Here is a 19075-nt window from a genome sequence, read left to right on the forward strand (position 1 = left end):
GGGACGCTAATTGTCTTCAAGGCAGAAATTGATAAATTTTGATGTCACAAGGAATTAAGGGCTACGGGGAGAATGCGGGTAAGTGGAGTTGAAATGCTCATCAGCCATGATTGAATGGCAGAGTGGACTTGGATGGGCCGAATGGCCTTACTTCCGCTCATATGTCTTATGGTCTTATGAAAACTGGTTAGAACTATGTTGACTGGAATTCAAAAGAATGAGTGGCGATCTCATAAAAACATATAAAACTGTAACCGGACTAGACAAGGTAAATGCAGGAAGGATGTTCCCAATGGTTTTCGACTTCCCAGTCATAGTTTAAGGATACCGGATAGGCCAATTAGCCCTCGGGAGGAGAAATTACAATTGTTGGACTGTTAATCCAGAGACCCCAGGTAATGTTTTGGGGATTGAAATTCAAATCCCGTCAGGGCACATGGTAGAATTTGAGAGTTTAATAATGAGCATGAAGCTATTGTTGATTGTCCGAAATACCCATCTGATTCTTTAAACTCCTTTTAGGGAAGGAAATCTACCATCCTTATCTGGTATGGCCCATATGTGACTTCAGACCCACAGCAATGTGGTTGACTCTGAACTGCCCTCTGGGCAATTAGGAATGGACAATAAATAGTGGCCTCGCCAGCAATGGCTTCATCTGTGAATTAATTTTAAAAAACAGTGAGTGGGGATTTGCAGAATTCTCTGCCACAGAATCAATTGAAGTCAAAACATTGAATATTTTCAAGAAGGTATTAATAAAGTTCTTGGGGCTTCAGAGATCAAAGGGTTTGGGAAGAAATTGGGAACAGCGTACTAAGTTTGATGATCAGTTACGATTGTGTTGAATGGGAGAGCAGGCTTGAAAGGTTGAAATGGCCTATTCCTATTTTGCAACGTTGCTGTTTCATTGGAGAGAACCATGCAGGCAGTGATGCTCTCTGACATCATCTATCCTGTTTGGGAGATTTTGAAGGAGGCTTGTTGAGTTGTTGGCGTGCATTTTGAATAGGTACAGTACACTGCTGCCACAATACCTTAGTGACCAAGGAAATGTCTATCAAATGGGCTTTTGTCAAACTTTTTAAGTGTTGGTGGATCAGAAATATGGAGAAAATTCCATCTCATTCCTGACTTGTGCCTTATGTCATGAAGAATGGTGGTGGTTATGTCATGGAGAACGAGGAAGTGAGTTACTCACCATAGAATTCATAGCCTCTGATTTGCTTTGGTAGCCATAGTACTTATATGGCTAGTCTTGTTAAATTTCTTATCAAGTGTGAATCCCGAGGATGATGTTGTTTTCTTCTGCAAACTTTCTTCCTCAGAAGCATGAATTTCCAATGCCTGTTATCTTGACTCATTGTTCGTTTGTAAGCTGAAATGTGGGCTGTTGATGGGGAAGTAGAATGGTTGAAGGAGAGTAGCCAAATTATTGCAGATGCTCTTTTTGGCAATACTCTGTATGGATGTGCTTCCCCAAGAGCCATGAGGTAATGTTCAGGAGTGGGAACCACAACTGATTTTTACCTATCTGTATCAAAGTCAGAGCTCTAGTATATGCATGGCAATTTTAAACAATCACTCCTGGGGTGCCAAGCATTTATAACCCTCCCTAATTTCCTTTGAGAAAGTTGTGGTGAACTGCTGTCTTGAACTGTTTCTCTCCATGCACTGCAGATAAACTGATAAAGCCATTAGGGAATTTCATATTTTGACCCAATGATGCTGAAGAAATGGCAGTATATTTCCAAGTCAGGATGGTAAGTGGTTTAGAGGGAACTTGCAGGTGACTTTGTTCCCATGTATCTACTACCCTTGTTCTTAAGTATGAAATTAAATTTGTCTGTTTTTGACCTTTGTCGCATTTGACCTCCAAGATGTGCATTCAACCTCATATTTGAGATTTTTGTGCCATCACTACAACTGTGAAAACTGCCTATTTTCACATGCATAACATTCATCAGATTTCTTCTGTCTCAGCTTTACTGCTGGTGAAACCCTCATTCGCAACTTCGTGATGACTGGTTTCCCCCAGTCTACTTTTTGTACACCTGTGGTCATCCAAACCTCTGCTGATTGCACTGGATCGCATTCCTCTCTTGTCATGTGTTCACTAACCTTCGTTGGCTTCTGGTTAAGCAGTGGCTGAATTTTAAAATTTTCAGCCTTGTTTCAAATTTGTCAATAATCTTACCCCTACTTATCTTTTGTAATCTCCTTCAGCCGTATACTCTGCTAAGACTTTGAAAAATTAATTCACAGGATCCATACCTAATTTCCCATGAAAAGGCAGAGATAAGTTGGTGTTTTGAACTGCTGTAGTCCACATGAGGAAGTGCACCCACAGTGCTAGTTGGGAGGGAGTTCCAGGATTTAGTCCAGCAATAGTGAAGGAATGATGTGGTTCCAAATCAGAATGGTGTTTATCTTCAAGGGGAACTTTTGGAGGAGTGGTGTATCTACTGTCCTGTCCATTAGATGCTCGAGATTACAGGTTTAAGAGCTGCTGGTGAACGAGCCTTGTTCAATTGTTGCAGTGCATCTTGTAGATGATAGACAGTGCTGCCGCTGTGCATGGTAGATGGAATGAATGTTGAAGATGTTAGATGGGGTGCCAATCAAATAGGTTGCTTTGTATTGGATAGTGTTGAGTTTCTTGTGTGCTATTGGATATGCAGCCATCCGGGAAAGTGGAAAGTATTCCGTCGCGCTCCTGACTTCTATCTTGTCAGTGGTAGATAAGCTTTGAGCTTATACAAGATAGAAGATAGTCACATGTGTGATAGCATCTCTGAACAGGTTGATTAGAAAGTATCTGCAGCGATTCCTGTGACCATCGCTACCATCTTCCTTTGTTCTTGATGTGACTCTGACCAGCACAATGTCTTCCCTGATTCCCATTGAACCTAATTTTCTTGGGCTCCTTGATGCTGCTCCCAGTCAAACGCTCTCTTGTTGTCAAGGAATTTTAGCCCTTTTTGTTTTGTAAACATAGAACAATATTGTAATGAGGATGGGAGGGGTGTGGCCCTGGCAGAATCTAATCTGAACATGAGTGAGCAAAGTAATGTTGAACAGGTGCAGGTTGATAGTGTAATTGATGACGCCTTCCATCACTTTGAGAGTAGGCTGACAGGGCAGTATTTGGATAGCTGTATTTACCCTACTCTTTCTGGGGAGGATGGATCTGGGCAATTTTCATCTTGCTAGGAAGATGTCAGTATTGTAGCTGTATAGGAACAAGTTGGCTAGGGGCTTGGTTAGTACAAGTTTTCAGTTGTCTATGCTTTTTGGCATGCAGGTAATCCTGTGTTGTAGTTCAAGTTGATGCCTTTTTTCAAAAAGATATTCCTGGTGCTGGAATGCCTTCCAGTCCTCGTGAACCAGGTTTGACAGGTTGGATCTTCTGGCCCAGTGTTAATGGTGGAGTGGCAGATATATTGGGCCATGTGATGACATTATGGTTTAATGTAATTCTGCAGCTGTTGTGGTTAATGGATGCCCAATCTTGAATTGATTTGTTGGAAATTTATTTCATTTGGCACAGTGGTACTGCCACACAACATGACAAAAGGTATCCCCAATGAGATGAGGGACTTCATCTCCACAAGGACTGTATGGTGGTCAGTTCTTCTGATACAGTTAAGGCCAGATGTATCTGCAATAGGTAGACTAATAAGGTTGAGTAAGTTTTTCCCTCTGGTTGCTTCCCTGCTGCAGGCCCAATGTTGCAGCCAAGCCCTTTAGAGCTTGGTAAGGTTGGTCAGTAATGATGCTACTGAATGACTATTGCTGCTGACCATTGAAGTCCCCCACCCAGAGTCTCTTGGTGAGTCCTCAAGTGGTGTTCGACATGGAAAAAAGCTGATTCATCAACTCAAGGGGTGCAGTATGTAATAATCAGTAGGTGTTTTCCTTGCCCATATTGGACCTGATGCTATACGGCTTCATTGATTCCAGACTCCATGTTGAAGACTCTGAATGCAGCGACCTCTTGATGAATGCCTCTAGCCTACATCTGTGGTGGTGATGTCTTAGAAACAGTTGTTCTCGTGGAATCATATTTTACGTACAGTGTCAGGCTGTTGTTTGATGAAACAATGGGACAGATAAAGCAATTTGGACTCCAGCAGCCAGGTGATTGGAAGGTAGATTTTACATGGCCATTGTCATTTCCTGTGCCTTGGTTGATACCAGATGGTATATTAGACTTTCTGGAGAATGGATGTGACTGAGTGATTTCTGACCATTTCAAAGGTAATTTTAAAAATGTCATGAATGCAGACTCATGTCGACTAGACCAGGTAAGAACGGCAGATTTCCCTTTCCTAAAGACATTCATGAACCAGATGGGTTTAATGAGATTGGCAATGGCTTCATTGTCACCATTAGACTAGTTTTTAATTTCAGATTTATTCATTTTAAATTTTGCCTTCTGCTGTGTTGAGATTTCAACCCAAGTACCCAGAGCATTAACTGAGGTCTATGGATTGACTTCATTGACAATGTTACTAATCCATGACCACCTCTAATTTGAGAATCATGAATTCTGGCCTTGTGCGCATTCCAGATTTTAAATTACTTTAGCATGGTGACAGTTCCTTCACCTGCCTAAGCCCTAAAGTTCGAAAAGCCCTTGCTTCACATCTCAATCTCCACATTTCTTTTTTTCGTTTTAAGTACTGTTGGAAACTCATCTCTTTGGCCATCTAACTTAATATCTCCTTATGTTACCTGGTGTCATGTCTTGTCTTGTTTTGTAATGCTGTTGTGAAGAACATTGGGATATTTTATACTCAGGGCACTGTGTAAACAAGTGGAGTTTTAGTAGAGGTTGAAGTTGGGAGCGGCTGCCAAAGACCCTGTGCGTTAGTGGTGGAGGTGCATGGGAACAACTTTGGTGATGCACTTGATGTTACTTTTTTGTAGTTGCATTGTTGTAGAGCTGCTCATCAAGGAACAGTCAAATCTGCTTCACATTCAGTAGGGAAGCAAAAAGAGATGTCAAGGAAAATGGATAATTTGAAGAGGATTGTTGACAGCCTAAGGTGTGGTTGAGAAAAGGATTGTTGAGATTTCTGAAATTGAGGGAGGTGCAGGAAACTTGGCAGGGAGTTGCAGTGAGTCAGAATAGCATAGATGAATAATAAGCAATCATCAAGACTGCAGGTGAACAAAAAAGGTTGGGAAGTGCAAGCAAAAATGCAAGGTTGGAGGAAATCATTAAGGGACGATAAATGAAGTAATAATTTTTAATTTATGGAAATACTTTTGAAAATGTTTACTTTTACAGGTATATAAAATACTTAGCTGCTTTATGATGTCTTCTGATATAGGCTTAATAATGTTTTGAAGATGTACCAGTGTTATTTTTCCTGTCTCAATTTGTTTTAGTAAATGATGTCTCGTTTTTGTTTTTAGAGATTGATTTGAACACAAAATGTATTATAGATGTTGAAGGCAATCAGACCATTCTAAGTCCGGCTAATGCCAATCTCGGTAAAGGCGATGCCAGGTAAGCTGTTTGCCATATATGGATTTTTCATGTTAGGTTCAAAGTTGTGTTGGTGTTTCTTTCTCAGTGTATTGCACCGTTGTATTGCACAGTTTCTGGTCACTGTATTGCAAAATTTAAACAATACATTCAAATTTTATGTTCTAGAGTTGTACATTAACTACCTTGATTCTTAGTAATGAATTGTTGATTGAAATATTATTGAACTTTTAGAAATAAGCTTTTTGTTCCTTCTGTATGCAAGTTACTCTCAGTCATAGTATAGAGTGCAGTGACTGCTGTTCTTCTCGAAACAAACATGCTACATATTATATAAAGCCTGAACTAATTCAATTGTCTAAATATTTTTACCAAATCTCCCTAAGTTTCAAAAGTTGAGAAATTTAAATTGTCAGAGTTTGCTAAGTAACACTGTTTTAAAAGGTTCTATTTCTGTCTGCTTCAGGACTTGGAGAGAAAAAGCTAAAGGCAATCTTTTGTAAGATAAACAACGTATAAATCAGTGATATTTGAAACTATAATCTTGCTTTTTAGCCAGAGTTGTAAATGGTACATCTTTTAACCCACGTGATGTGAATCCCTCTGAGACTGCTCTTGTCTTTGATTCCTGTAATTGATTATCCTGTGTCATACTGGACAAGGAATACTCTTGTGTGAAAATTACCCTGCATTAAGGCAGGAAGTGCATTGACAGTTGGTGTCAGCAGATGCTACCATTACAAGAAACTGAGCAAATGCAAAATAAAAGCCTGTGAAGCCTGTGTGAAATTATACCCAATCTGAGAACAATTACTATACAAAATACCAGCCTAATTGCGGGGAACAATTTAAAAGGTTTTGTGTTTATTGATGCCTTCTGAATTACTGTGGTTAGACCTGTGACTAGTAATCAGTTCAAAGTATTTGCAATTGTTAATTGTCTGTACTGTTAATCTAAAATATTTGTTGCTGTTCATTCACCTGCTTGCACGCTTCAGCTTGATCATATACACTGGCTGGTTGCCAGGTGCTACATGGCATTTAAACTAATTTTGTTTTGTACAATCTTATTTCCTCTTGCCCCTGCAAGATCTAGGAACAAATCTAGCAAACTCTTCTGAAGAAGAGTCATACAAAACTTGAAACATTTTACTCTGCTTCTCTTTCCATAGCTGCTGCCAGATGTGCTGAGTTTCTCCAACATCCTTTGTGTTTGTTTCAGATTTCAAGAATCTGCAGAATTTGGCTGTTTCAAAAGCCTGGCAGCTTTATGCACCTATCTTCCCTGACTGAGGAAAGGGGGTGGAATTCTGCTTCTAAATGTCTGCATATTTGTAGGCAATAATGATGATGAGGGATGTGCTGGTTCAATTTTCCCTCCCCAAGGAGAAGCGCGAGTGTGTCTGAGCCTGAGAAGCAGCTGTGTGAAGCATCTTTACACATCCATTTTTGAGCATTTTGTGGTGTGGGTCACTGAAAAGCTGATGTGCTGTGCCATTGTGTAACCCAAATTGCATTATAATAAGAGGTTAGAGCAGACACAAAAGGGTCAGAGCAGATAGAAAAAGATGAAGGCTGTCGAGGCTGCAGTTAATAAATTAGCACAAATATTTAAATAAAACACAATATGACCTGTTGTTGAGTAGACTGAGAGTTGTGCTTGTCATTTGGGATTTTACACCTCCAGGCTGCATTGACTGTTGTGTCCTGTGTATGCAATCTTGTTTTTCTGCAAATTTGATTTCCACATACGGCTTTTCAGTTTTATAACGTTTGTTTGTCATCAAAATAGTGCAACGGTAGTCAAGGTCTTGTACAATAATGTTTTTGTACAGTGTATGTAGCCTTGGCTTTGAGTGTAGTCTCCTGGTCTGAAGGAGTTGGTCAGAATGCAAATTAGACATCAACTGGTACGTGTTTTAATAATTGCTGACTCTTTTAATTTGGTTGGTGCTGTGTCCAACTTAGGAAATTAAAACAAACATGAATGTAGGTATGTCAGTAATTACATTTTGTTTAGTCCTTTTTACTTCTTGTGAGCCATTATTTTTAATTCAAGAAAAAGGAAAAATGTCTTGAAGTTCTGGATATCATACCAATTTTGCATTAAAACTTAATTCTTGGAAGACTGCTCAAACTGAGCTGGATTCTTGCATTTTGTCTGTCCTGTTCAAGCTAATTTTGACCCCCTCTTTGCCTTTGGGTCTATCAAGAGAGTTGCAAACTGATGTCAACGCCATTTGTATGAGGTGAGCTTTTTCCTTGCCAGTTTTATTTCTTTGAGATACTCTTCTTAATCTTATTTTTCTCCCTTCCATGCTCACCCTACCGCATGTCCAACCAGTTTTCCAAAGATCCCTTAGAAGCTTCCAAGACCCTCAATCTTGAGTCCGACCATTTGAGTCCTTAGATAACACAGTACTTTGCATGAATGAACCCATTCCATGTATTTTGAATTCAATTCCATTATGTCCTTTGGAATAAAAAAAAAAGCTCTCCATGTTTGGGATAAACTTCAATAGAGTATTAGATCCTTGATGTGAAACAGAATATATGGTACACAGATGATTGAGTGAGCTATTACATTTGTCTGACCTCAGGATAAGGATCACATTAACAGTTCAACATTTCAAATTTTTATTGAATTCCTTGAAACAGCATACATCTAAAGTTCAGAAATGTGAAATGTATTTTCTATCTTGCCCCCTCACCATCCAACTTGGCTACAAACATATTTTTAGGAGAAAGGGAGGACTGCAGATGCTGGAGATCTGAGTAGAGTGTGTGGTGCTGGAAAAGCTCAGTAGGTGAGGCAGCATCTGAGGAGCAGGAGAATCGATGTTTCGGGATCAGGATTGTGAATGTAGTCGGGAGCCCATGTGGAATCAGTCAGTTGCATAGGCAGGCACTGAGGTAGGAGATATGGCTGTAGTAGCGGGTCTGCTTCAGGATGTGACTGAAGAGCTTCAGGGCAGAGATGACGACCTGGGGGGTACAGTAAGAGAGAAATTCAGAGATCCTTGAAGAGGGAGGTGGAGAATGTCAAGGTTGAAAGTCATCCTTGGAAGAGGCTTCACAGTAAGGTTATAATCAACTAGGAGAAAGTAAGGACTGCAGATCAGAGTCAAAAAGTGTGGTGCTGGAAAAGCACATCTGATCAGGCAGCATCCAAGGAACAGCAGAATCGACGTTTCAAGCAAAAACTTCAGGAATGAGGAGATGATGAAGAACTTATGCTCGAAATGTCGGCTCTCCTGCTGCCTGACTGCATTTCCAGCACCACACCTTTTGATACAGAAACTGGCCAAATGCAACTTGAGGACTCCTGTTAAGAAGCACTTGGCACAAATTCTGTGACTGACCTTCTGGATAGTGTAATGAATGCAAAAACTTGAATCAAGCTGTAGGATGGGATATATTGTAATGGGTGATTGCAAACTATTGTGTGCAAGAGGATGGAGTTACTTCACTCATCTGTTAAGTTGTAGCTTTTTTTGAAATGTTCATTTTAAACTGGATGAATGTCTTCTACTTGTCTGATGCTCTAATAATCCTAGTTTTGGATTGACTGAAGGCTCTTAAAGACTGTGTACTTTTTATGTCCCTGCAGGCAATCTTGCAAAAAATGTTATCTTGCCTTTGGGCAGGTTTTTTTGATGTCTTTGTACTTGGATTTCAGTTCTGTTAAAGTCTGTGGAAAGATCTGATTAAAATTCCTGTTGGGTATTTTTTCTTAGCTGTGGATCTGTATGTTTTTTAGGTTTGGCACTGAGTTTCCAAAACTGGCCAGCTTCTGTATAGATTCTTTTGAATGGTATTAAACCAGCTGTAGTCATGAGCCAGTCTTAGTTAATGCCTCCATTGTCTGCTGTCACAGAACTTGATGGCTATGAATGGGTTTAGTGCTTTCTAAAGGCATATTTTAATTCCGATGACAGGAAATTGGAACATCTTAGTCACTTTTAAAAGAAAACCTTCACCAAGATAACTTAGTATTTTGAATGTTTTGATTTTATGGAAAAGAAGGTTAGCAAAGTATTAATGTCTTAGAGCTCAGAATTCTTGTTGGTTCTGTGTCAGCTGGGGTTGCCGTAATGGTGTTCCTCACATGCAGTGCAAGGAGTGAAATGGCTTGGCTTCACACACCTGATGCTATTTGTGACCACTGCTGGAAGATTTACCTGTACAGTATATCAGACTCTGCCATCATAACAAAAAAAGCAGAATATGACAAATGCTAGAAATCTGAACAATCACCAAGTTAGGCAGGAAAAACTCAGCAGGTCTGACAGCATCTAGAGAGAAAGAATTAATGCTCCTTCACAAAATGGTCCTTCTTCATGAAGCATTCAGCACCCACAGTTGTTTGTTTGATTACCAGGTCAAACAGCATTTGTATACGGAGCAAAAGAGTTCGTATTTCAGGTCTGGTGGAATGCCTTAGCAATTTTTTTTCAACATTTTCTCTTTTTATTTTTTTCTGTAATACTCACTGAAGAATGATGGCTTAGGTTGTTTCAACTTGGCACTGATTCTGCCTTCAATTGTTGACCATGCATACTTAACTTTATAAATGAAGTCTTGGTTCTTCCCCTGTTATGAAAACAGAATTCCTTGCATTGGCTAAATGTTCACAGGCACTCTTCAAAATGTTAATAGCCTATGTAGTATTGGTTCAAATATGTTGCATATTTGTTGGGGACAAAAGTAATCTTTAAATGCAAGATTTGTTTGAAGATATTGTTCAAATAGTCACACTTATTGATGTGGAACCAGTGATTTAAGATGTCATTGTTTGTACTTTTGTGTGAGACTTTGCAAAGTGCTATTAGCTAATTATCTCTTTTAAAATTGTACTCAATTGTTAGTGTACTTTTTTATTCATGCATGGTATTATTGCCCATCCTTATTGACCTTGAACTGAGAGGCTTGCTAAACCATTTCAGAGGGCTGTTAAAGAGTCAACTATCTTTTGAGTTGTATAGGCCAGAGCTGATAACGATGACAGATTTCTGTTCCTAAAAGACGCTAAAGAAATAAACAAAAACTGGGCTATCTAAATATAGAACACAGTTGGAAAAACCTTAATTAAAAGCAGAATGTAGTTTTTTGCTCATTTTCTGATAACTGTCCATTACAGATTCAAATCCAGAGAAAGTCCACCTATCTGTCAACTCCTTTCGGTTCTATTTAACTGACTTTTGATAACTTTTGTCATGAACTGTGATGACAATTGAATCTTTTTTCAATTTGCCATGGTGAACCCTTCTATGATGCTCAGAGCCTAAGATTATTTTCTCCTTTCTAAAAATCTGCAGATTTCTAGTCAACTGGACCTTGCTTGAAAATTCCACCAACTAATTTTTTTTCCACGGAGGTAGCTTATTTCCTGAATTGCTCTGAAAAACCCCTGTGTAGGAGGTAGACTATTCTTCTGATCTCAGTCAGGTCTTCTCCAAACTACCTTTAAACTTTCAATCTTTATCTTCTGAACTGAAATGAAGTTAATGGCCTTCCATGTTTATTCTGCCAGTCGTAAATCCCACAGTATAAACAACTTGTTCCATTTATGCTCCAGGAGTTTATAGTCATCTACTCTTTAATAATTTTGGATTAGGTTACTGTTCTGGAAGAACTCTGATTACTTTTGTGAAGATTTCTTTAAACAAAAACAAAGAACACCCATGGTGCTCCTTTTGAAATCCTGGCTCTAAAAATTATGTATAAATACCAGTCAGTCAGTCTCTGTTCATCACACCTATCCTTGATTTTTTTTATTCATGCCTCTGTTTCCTTTAATATTGTGTACCCTTGTATTTGTAGCTTTACAAATATTTTTGAAAATGTGTACAAATAAATCAATTACATTCTTTTACGCTGTATTTTTCTAATTAAAATGAGGCAATCATTATCTTCTTTTTAGTAAGCATTGACTGTTGATTGATCTTGAGCGGCTGATACCTTATCTCTGCGGAGGGTGAAACCAGCAATCTAATACTGCCATTAGCTCAAGTTTGCATTTTAGTGGTGCAGTAGATTAATCTAGATTTATTTGTGTACTGTTTTGTATTGGACCAGATCCCCTAAAAACATATTAGGAAGGTAGCGTATACCCTAAGTTTTTCCTTATTTTAAAGACACATGTCAGGTGCTTGTTCTAGATACAATTTGATTGGTCAAACTACTTGATATTAAGCAAAATGCAATATATTCAAATACTACAGTTAAAATGCAACAAAAGAAAGAAGAACTTGGAATAACTCAACTCGTGGAAAATGTAACAGGATAATATATACAGTAACTATGACCAATTAACTGTTCCAATGTAGTAACATTCTATAAGCACACCCTTGGCAAAAGGCAAATTCTGAAAACAGCTTTTATCTCACATGCAATCCAGCAACCAAGGAAAAGAACCCCCAACTTTTGGCTGTATTTGAGAGAGCCAATCTGAATTTTGCTATTATTTTGGCTTCAGTAATCATGTTGGGCCACATGGCTGGTCAGGATACATGTTTTGCTGGTTATTTTATAATCTGGTGTTTGTTTTGATACTTTGACAGTATAATGACTTGTGCAAGATTCTCTCCTTAGCTATTATTAGCCTCCATCTCTGATCCCATAGTAAATGGTTCCCTCTCCTTGGGTGATGTCACTCCATTCCAACATAAATGTACCCTGCTCAAGAAATCATCAGCCATCCTCCCCTTCCTCTTGGATGAATAGATACATCCTAAATCCAATGTCTTCTCGAAAATCCCTCTCTCAAAATCCATGACTTTCATTTTGATTAATCTTCCAACTATCTCCGCCTCCTCCAGCTTGCTGCTTTACTTTGCAGTGTATTTTGATGCTAAGTGTACTTCGTAAATGCAAAGTGATTGGTGAATTATGAAATGATTGTGCCAAGTCCCAGAGCCCTCAGTAATTTTCGGATTTATTTTGCTAGTGTCATAGAATTTTTACAGCTTAGAAAGAGGCCTTTCAGTCTACGGTGTCCATGCCGGCCATCAAACATCCACCTATTCTGATACCATTTTGCAGCATTTGGCATGCAGCCTCGAATGCTATGTTGTTGTTGCTCCATTTTCCATGTCTAAAATATGGATTAAATTTATCTTTGACAATCATGCCAAACAGTCATCAATTGTATTAATAGTTTGCTTTACACCCATCCCAATATTTTCCTATTGGGATCAAGTATTTGGATGTTAAATGAACTGCCATTTCATTGTTGCCTGAGTTTACATTAGATTGGCTCCCTGCCTCCATTCCTGATGGAAGGGCTTTTGCCTGAAACGTTGAATTTCCTGCTCTTTGGATGCTGCCTGACCGGCTGTGCTTTTCCAGCACCACTCTAATCTAAACTCTGGTTTCCAGCTTCTGCAGTCCTCACTTTCGCCTATTTCATTGTTGCCTGTTTTGTTGATGCTAATTTCCTTTTCCTTGGACCTAAAAACGCCTTGGCACTTTTTTGAAAAAAAATCATTTTTATTTTGCTCCGCACCTGAACTATTTTCTATTCTTCCAGAAGCATGCTCTTTCTCTTTGTGCTGAATTCCTCTTGCTCATTTGTGACTAAACTGTAATGACTTGTATTTATAAATCCAGTGCCTAGATTGCTGAACCGACTGATATTTGTTGATTTGGTACAGATTTAATTTGAAACTCAGTTCCTCTGCTTATGACTCATTTCCACTGCAGGGAATCTACTTACAAACCGTCATAGACTAGCTTTGGAGAAGTCTTAATTGCTGAATGCAGACTTAATGATAAACTATTTGCTGTATTGTGATATGGATATCCAGGACAGTTGTAACTGCCTTCTTGTTTTGTAAAACAGTGTGGCATGCTGTGATCTGAGACGTGGATAGTGCTTCTTAGTCTGGCACAGAATTTCTTTTTCCCTCTCACTGGGATGGAGGAGACGGGAGGATCAAGCACAGTTTTGGTGATCTGATAATCTGTCAAATTTTTTTTGAACCAAAGCATGCCTTTGTAGAACTTAGGGTGGAGAAAACTAGCAGTACATGTTTTGATTGCAATTACATACCAGATTTCAAAAAGTTTGGTGTTTCTGACTCTGAAATAATAGTAACTTTGCTTGACTCACAGCAGCTGAAAGTAGTGTGTTCCATTGGGAATCTTTCTTTAATAAGGATAAGTGGCAACAAATCATCTGTAACATTCTTTTGTTTGATTTATGAAAAGTATTTTATGTTAACATTTTAAAGTGTAAACATTTTGGATGGACCTAATTGCTCATAGTTACATAGAATATATATTTCAATTACAGGTCTTAATGCACTATTGTAGACTCCTTTAATATTCCTCATCTAATGCTTTCAGATTAAGCCTCTATTTTCTTTGACCCTTTTTAATTACCTTTCTCTGAAATAACTTTTATTCTGTTCCTGTGCTAGCAAGTTCTACATTGTTAGCATTCCTCTGGATAAAGGTGTTTCTTCTTAGCCTTCAACAAGAACAAAAACTTATTTGGTTTGAAATGAGGTGCAAGCCACAAGATGACTGTGCCCTTTTAATGATTCTTCTGAAGAATAGTGAAAGATGAGAGAAAGCTGCTTGGTCTCAGGTTTTCGCAACTGTAGCATCCACTGTATTTCAAGCACGTCAAATGTCCTGACCACCAGACATGATAGTTCTTGTAAAACACTTGCTTTGAAGTTGAAAAATACGTTGTTATGGTGAAAATCACCAGTCTCAAAGAGTCAAAATCTGGATTCAACGACAGAGTTTATTGTACAAAGAAATCAAAGCTCCGGAGAGAGAGGCGTTTGTCAGCACGACTGTCAGCTTTGAGGCTCCTCTCACTCTCTGTGCACGTCATGATATTTTATACATTTTGTGGTACAATAGTTCAAGTTTCGAGTGTTTGTTTGTACAGCATGGTTCGTTTACCGAAAACATTACCAAATCATTCAGTTTGAGTGGTCTTGATCGTTCTTCCTGAGAAGGAAGATAGTTTTCCATTCCGGCAGATCTGAAGTATTAACACTTGTATACAAGCAGTCTCAGGTAGTTAACATTTCTATTGAAGGTGGTGGTTGGACTCAGACACTTTAGCAGGCAGTAGATGTGACTGATCTATACTCTCTCCCCACCCGCCTTAAACTAATCATCTATGCTCTGTGTCTATTGTATTGGTACCCTGTTAACCTTAGGCAGTATCTGTGTATGCTTTGGTGTAATAGCTCAGTGGCCGTCTTGTGTTCTCAGTGGCCATATTGTATCTGTGTGCCCCATGTCAACTTCCACTTCAACGTGTATTTCTAAAGCATTTTTGCATTACAATACATTCAAAACTAAAACTTAAACGCCTGCCAATTGAGTAGAACCCACCACGTTAAAGAAGGGAGCGCATGCTGAAGCACTCTCTTGAAATTACTTCCAAATCTATAAAACAAAGGAAGATATTGAACATTGTACCACTCTTGCAATAGAACAAAGGTGATTCAGCTCAACCGTGTCTGAAAACTATAAACCAAGTCTGGAAATAAATTAGTCTTAAAAATTTAACAATGCCAAATTTGACTCTGTCATCTTATTCAAACCAAATGATATTCGATCAGCAGTATGTGTACTGTTTTAAAAATATAGAACTGTAAGATACGCACCTCAAGTCTTTTAAGAATGGCCTTCAAAATACACTCTCTGTCAACTAAGGGAGGAGACAAATCTGGGGGAAAAAAGACTGTAGAATGGTTCACTAGAGAAAAATACAAGACACCCAAACTCCGAAGCATGTATTCTACTTGGCCATGCCTAATATGTTGGAGAGAAGGCGTGAAGGAACAATAAAACAGGATAATGAATTATATTGTTTTTGTTGAAGTGTATCTGAGAATTTGATCAACTATTTTTATTGGTGGCTTGATAAAACTGTAATATATTTCTAACAAAAACTGTTCAAGTCTGGAGTGTTGTCCCAAATGCTAGTAATGAAAACATTGAAAATAAGCCCTTTGAGCTTGCTCTGCCATTCATATGCAGAAGTGAGTACTGCAGATTAGAGTTAAGATTAGAGCTGGAAAAGCACAGCAGGTCAGGGAGCATCTGAGGGGCAGGAAAAATTAATGTTTTGGGCAAAAGCCCTTTTATCAGAAATTCCTCTCCCGACGTCCCCAACAGTACCCTTCCACTGATACTCTTATTCGTTTGACTGAACTGGTCCTCACCCTCAACAATTTCTCCTTCGAATCCTCCCGCTCCTTCCAGACAAAAGAGGTAGCCATGGGCACCCACATGGGTCCCAGCTATGCCTGTCTCTTCATTAGCTATGTAGAACAATCCATGGAGTTACATCGGCACCACTCCCCATCTTTTCTTCCGCTACATTGACTGCATTGGCACCACCTTGTGCTCCAATGAGGAGGTTGGGCAGTTCATCAACTTCACCAACACATTTCACCCCAACCTTAACTTCACCTGGACCGTCTCTGACATCTCACTCCCCTTCCTGGGCCTCTCCATCTCCATCAACAATGACCAACTCAACACTGACATTTTTTACAAACCCACCGATTCCCACAGCTATTTGGATTACACCACCTCCCACCCTACCTCCTGCAAAAATGTTGTCCCGTATTCCTAATTCCTCCACCTCCACCACCACTGCATCTGCTCCCAAGAGGACCAGAGTTGAGAGTGTGTTGCTGGAAAAGCACAGCAGTTCAGGCAGCATCTGAGGAGCAGGAAAGTCGACATTTCGGCCTGGAGCCCTTCTTCATGAATCTGAATCAGAATTGGTTCTGGCCTGAAATATTGATTTTCCTGCTCCTCTGATGTTGCCTGACCTGCTGTGTTTTTCCAGCACCACACTCCTCAACTCTAATCTCCAGCATCTGCAGACTTCATTGTCTCTCAGGTGGAACAGTTCCACCACAGAACACATCAGATGGCCACCTCCTTCTAAAGATTGCAACTTCCCCTCCCATGTGGTTGAAGATACCCTCCAACGCATCTCATCCACGTCCCACACCTCCGCCCTCGAACCCCACTCCTCCAACCGCAACGAGGACAGAACCCCCTGGTCCTCACCTTCCACCCCACCAATCTCCGCATAAATCGCATCATCTGCCGACATTTCCGCCACCTCCAATTGGACCCCACTCCTATCCGCTTTCTGCAAGGACCGTTCCCTCTGCGACTACCTGGTCAAGTCCACTCCCCCCAACAACCCACCCTCCCCTCCCGGTACCTTCCCCTGCCACCGCAGGAATTGCAAAAGCTGCGCCCACACCACCTCCTTCACCTCCATCCAAGGCCCCCAAGGAGCCTTCCACATCTATCAAAGTTCCACCTGCACTTCCACACATGTCATTTATTGTATCCATCGCACCCAATGCCGTCTCGTTTACATTGGGGAGACCGGACGCCTTCTCGCAGAATGCTTCAGAGTACATCTCTGGGGCACCCACACCAATCAACCCCAGCATTCCGTGATCGAACATTTCAATTCCTTCTCCCGCTCTGTCGAGGACATGCAGGTCGTGGGCCACCTTCACCACCACTCACTCACCACCCAATGCCGAGAGGAGGAACACCACCTCTTCCACCTCGGGACCCTTCAACCCCTGGGCATCAATGTGGACTTCACCAGTTCCCTGCTCCCCAGCCACACCCCCTCCCATTTAACTCCCCACCCCCGAGGCTCCCAGCCTCATTCCTGATGAAGGGCTTTTGCCCAAAACATCGATTTTCCTGCTCCGATGCTGCCTGACCTGTGCTTTTCTAGCACTACTCTAATCTTGGTTCATGTGCTCATGGCTGTTTATCCTGCTTGGTACGCTATGCTCGCTTTTGCCCGATCCCCTTTGGTTGTTTTAAACCTAAGAACTATATTTATCTCCTTGAAAGCATGCATTGTTTTTCATTCATTCACAGAATGAGGACTTTGCTGGCCAGACCCGCATTTACTATCCATCTCTAATTCTGCAAATCTGTTGTATTTTTCCTTGTCTCTCCAAGATCATCTGAGTTTCAAAACGTGTGTGCCAGATCAAAGGAGAAAGATATCATTGACATTGTTCTTGTCCACATTTACTACTTCACTTTTTTTTATTATCTAGGTGTGCACTTTTGTTTCAGGGGTAGCAAACGAGCGATCTTAAGTTCCATGCTCATCTTTCTGAACATTACCAGAATGTTGTAATAAAAAAGTTGCTCATCAGTGTGTTTTGACAGTGTGTGCTACCTTGCTAATCAGATTGATAGATAATTCCCTATCCACTCAGCTATTGACCACCTCAAAATTCAATTGGATTAGTTGGATATAATCCACTTTTCACAAATCCATACTGGTTCACTTTGATCCATTGATTGTATTATTCTGTCTTTGATTTATATTCCCTACAATTTATAAACTGACAGTTATGCAGTTAGCTGGTTTCTTGATTTTTTTCCACTTAAAAAATGTGATCCCACTAATTATGAGGACTACATAGATCTGCAATTCCTTCACTTAGTTCCTACCCCAAAGTGTTAAGTTATCAGGTCCTAACTTTTTTGTTTTTCCATTGCCATTTTAAAAATGTGTATTAATTCCACAAAGCTTTTCCCCTTATTAGATATATTTGTGTTAATGATATATTGTCTTCTCAACTCCTAATAGACACATTACATCAATTTAGTAATTCCTTGTTTACTAGTGTTGACTTTCCTACATCTATCTTTTCTGAATCTACATATAAATTAGGAAAGCAGTAGGCCCTTGAGCCTCCTTTGCCATTTAGTAATATTATGCCTTATACGTTTATCCAACATTCCTGGCTACCCCAAAATGTCACCCCCTTGCTTATCAAGAGTCTGTGTATCTCCACCTAAAAAATTCAAAAATACTGCTACCATTGTTTATTGAGGAAGAGAGTTTCAAAGATATGGGGGTGGGAGCTTGAGGAATTTCCTCTTCAGGATTAAATAGGTGAACCCTTATTTTTAAACAGTGACTTCTAGTTCTAGATTCTCCCTACAGAAAGAAACATCCTTGCCACATCCTATCCTGTCAAGACCCCTCTAGTTCTTGCATGTTGCAATTTAGATGACACTTACTCTTCTAAATTCCAGTGGATACTTTGCTAATTCCCTGCATCCCACTTTACCACTCTTTCTCAACATATTTATAAATTATTTGTTAGCTTTGATACTGCCTACCTTGCAAGTTTTACTTAACATTTCCATGTTGCATGTCATGATTTTCCTTTATTCCTTCGCTGTTAATACAACAGTTCTCCCAGTCACTTGAAGTGTATTGAGATTGTTTCCTTTGAGTTGTATCCTACAAGTACAACATTGTTAATTCTGCACAAGTAACTTTTGGATAGTATTGGATTGGGTCACAGTTTTGTTGTAATTATTGAGAGATAAATAACTCTTGGGGGTGAGGTATTCTGCAGAAATAATAAAGAGGAACTATGCATTGAAACGTTTAGGAGCTGAGGAAGGAGTGATATATTTGGCATGACTTTGCATCCTAAATTGCTCAATTGTCGCAGTGTACTGCTGGTCTAGTCTTCAGCTGCTACATTTTCTTTCTGTTGTCTAGTATTAATGAGTACCGAG

General features: G+C 39.7%; 1 protein-coding gene across 8 annotated transcripts in view; it reads left to right on the forward strand.

Annotated features, from left to right (window-relative positions):
* Positions 1 to 19075, forward strand: part of LOC122552613 (kinesin-like protein KIF13B) — a 166761-nt gene that overhangs the window by 34734 nt on the left and 112952 nt on the right. For 7 of the 8 annotated variants that reach the window (XM_043695370.1, XM_043695364.1, XM_043695366.1 and 4 more), the window contains exon 2: positions 5425 to 5518. In XM_043695370.1, the coding sequence (XP_043551305.1) occupies positions 5425 to 5518 (94 nt within the window). Of the gene's footprint in view, positions 1 to 5424; positions 5519 to 19075 lie in introns of those variants that run through there. The other variant, XM_043695368.1, reaches the window with a different exon arrangement.

The sequence above is a fragment of the Chiloscyllium plagiosum genome, chromosome 9 (assembly GCF_004010195.1).
Source record: "Chiloscyllium plagiosum isolate BGI_BamShark_2017 chromosome 9, ASM401019v2, whole genome shotgun sequence".
Classification (NCBI taxonomy): domain Eukaryota; kingdom Metazoa; phylum Chordata; class Chondrichthyes; order Orectolobiformes; family Hemiscylliidae; genus Chiloscyllium; species Chiloscyllium plagiosum.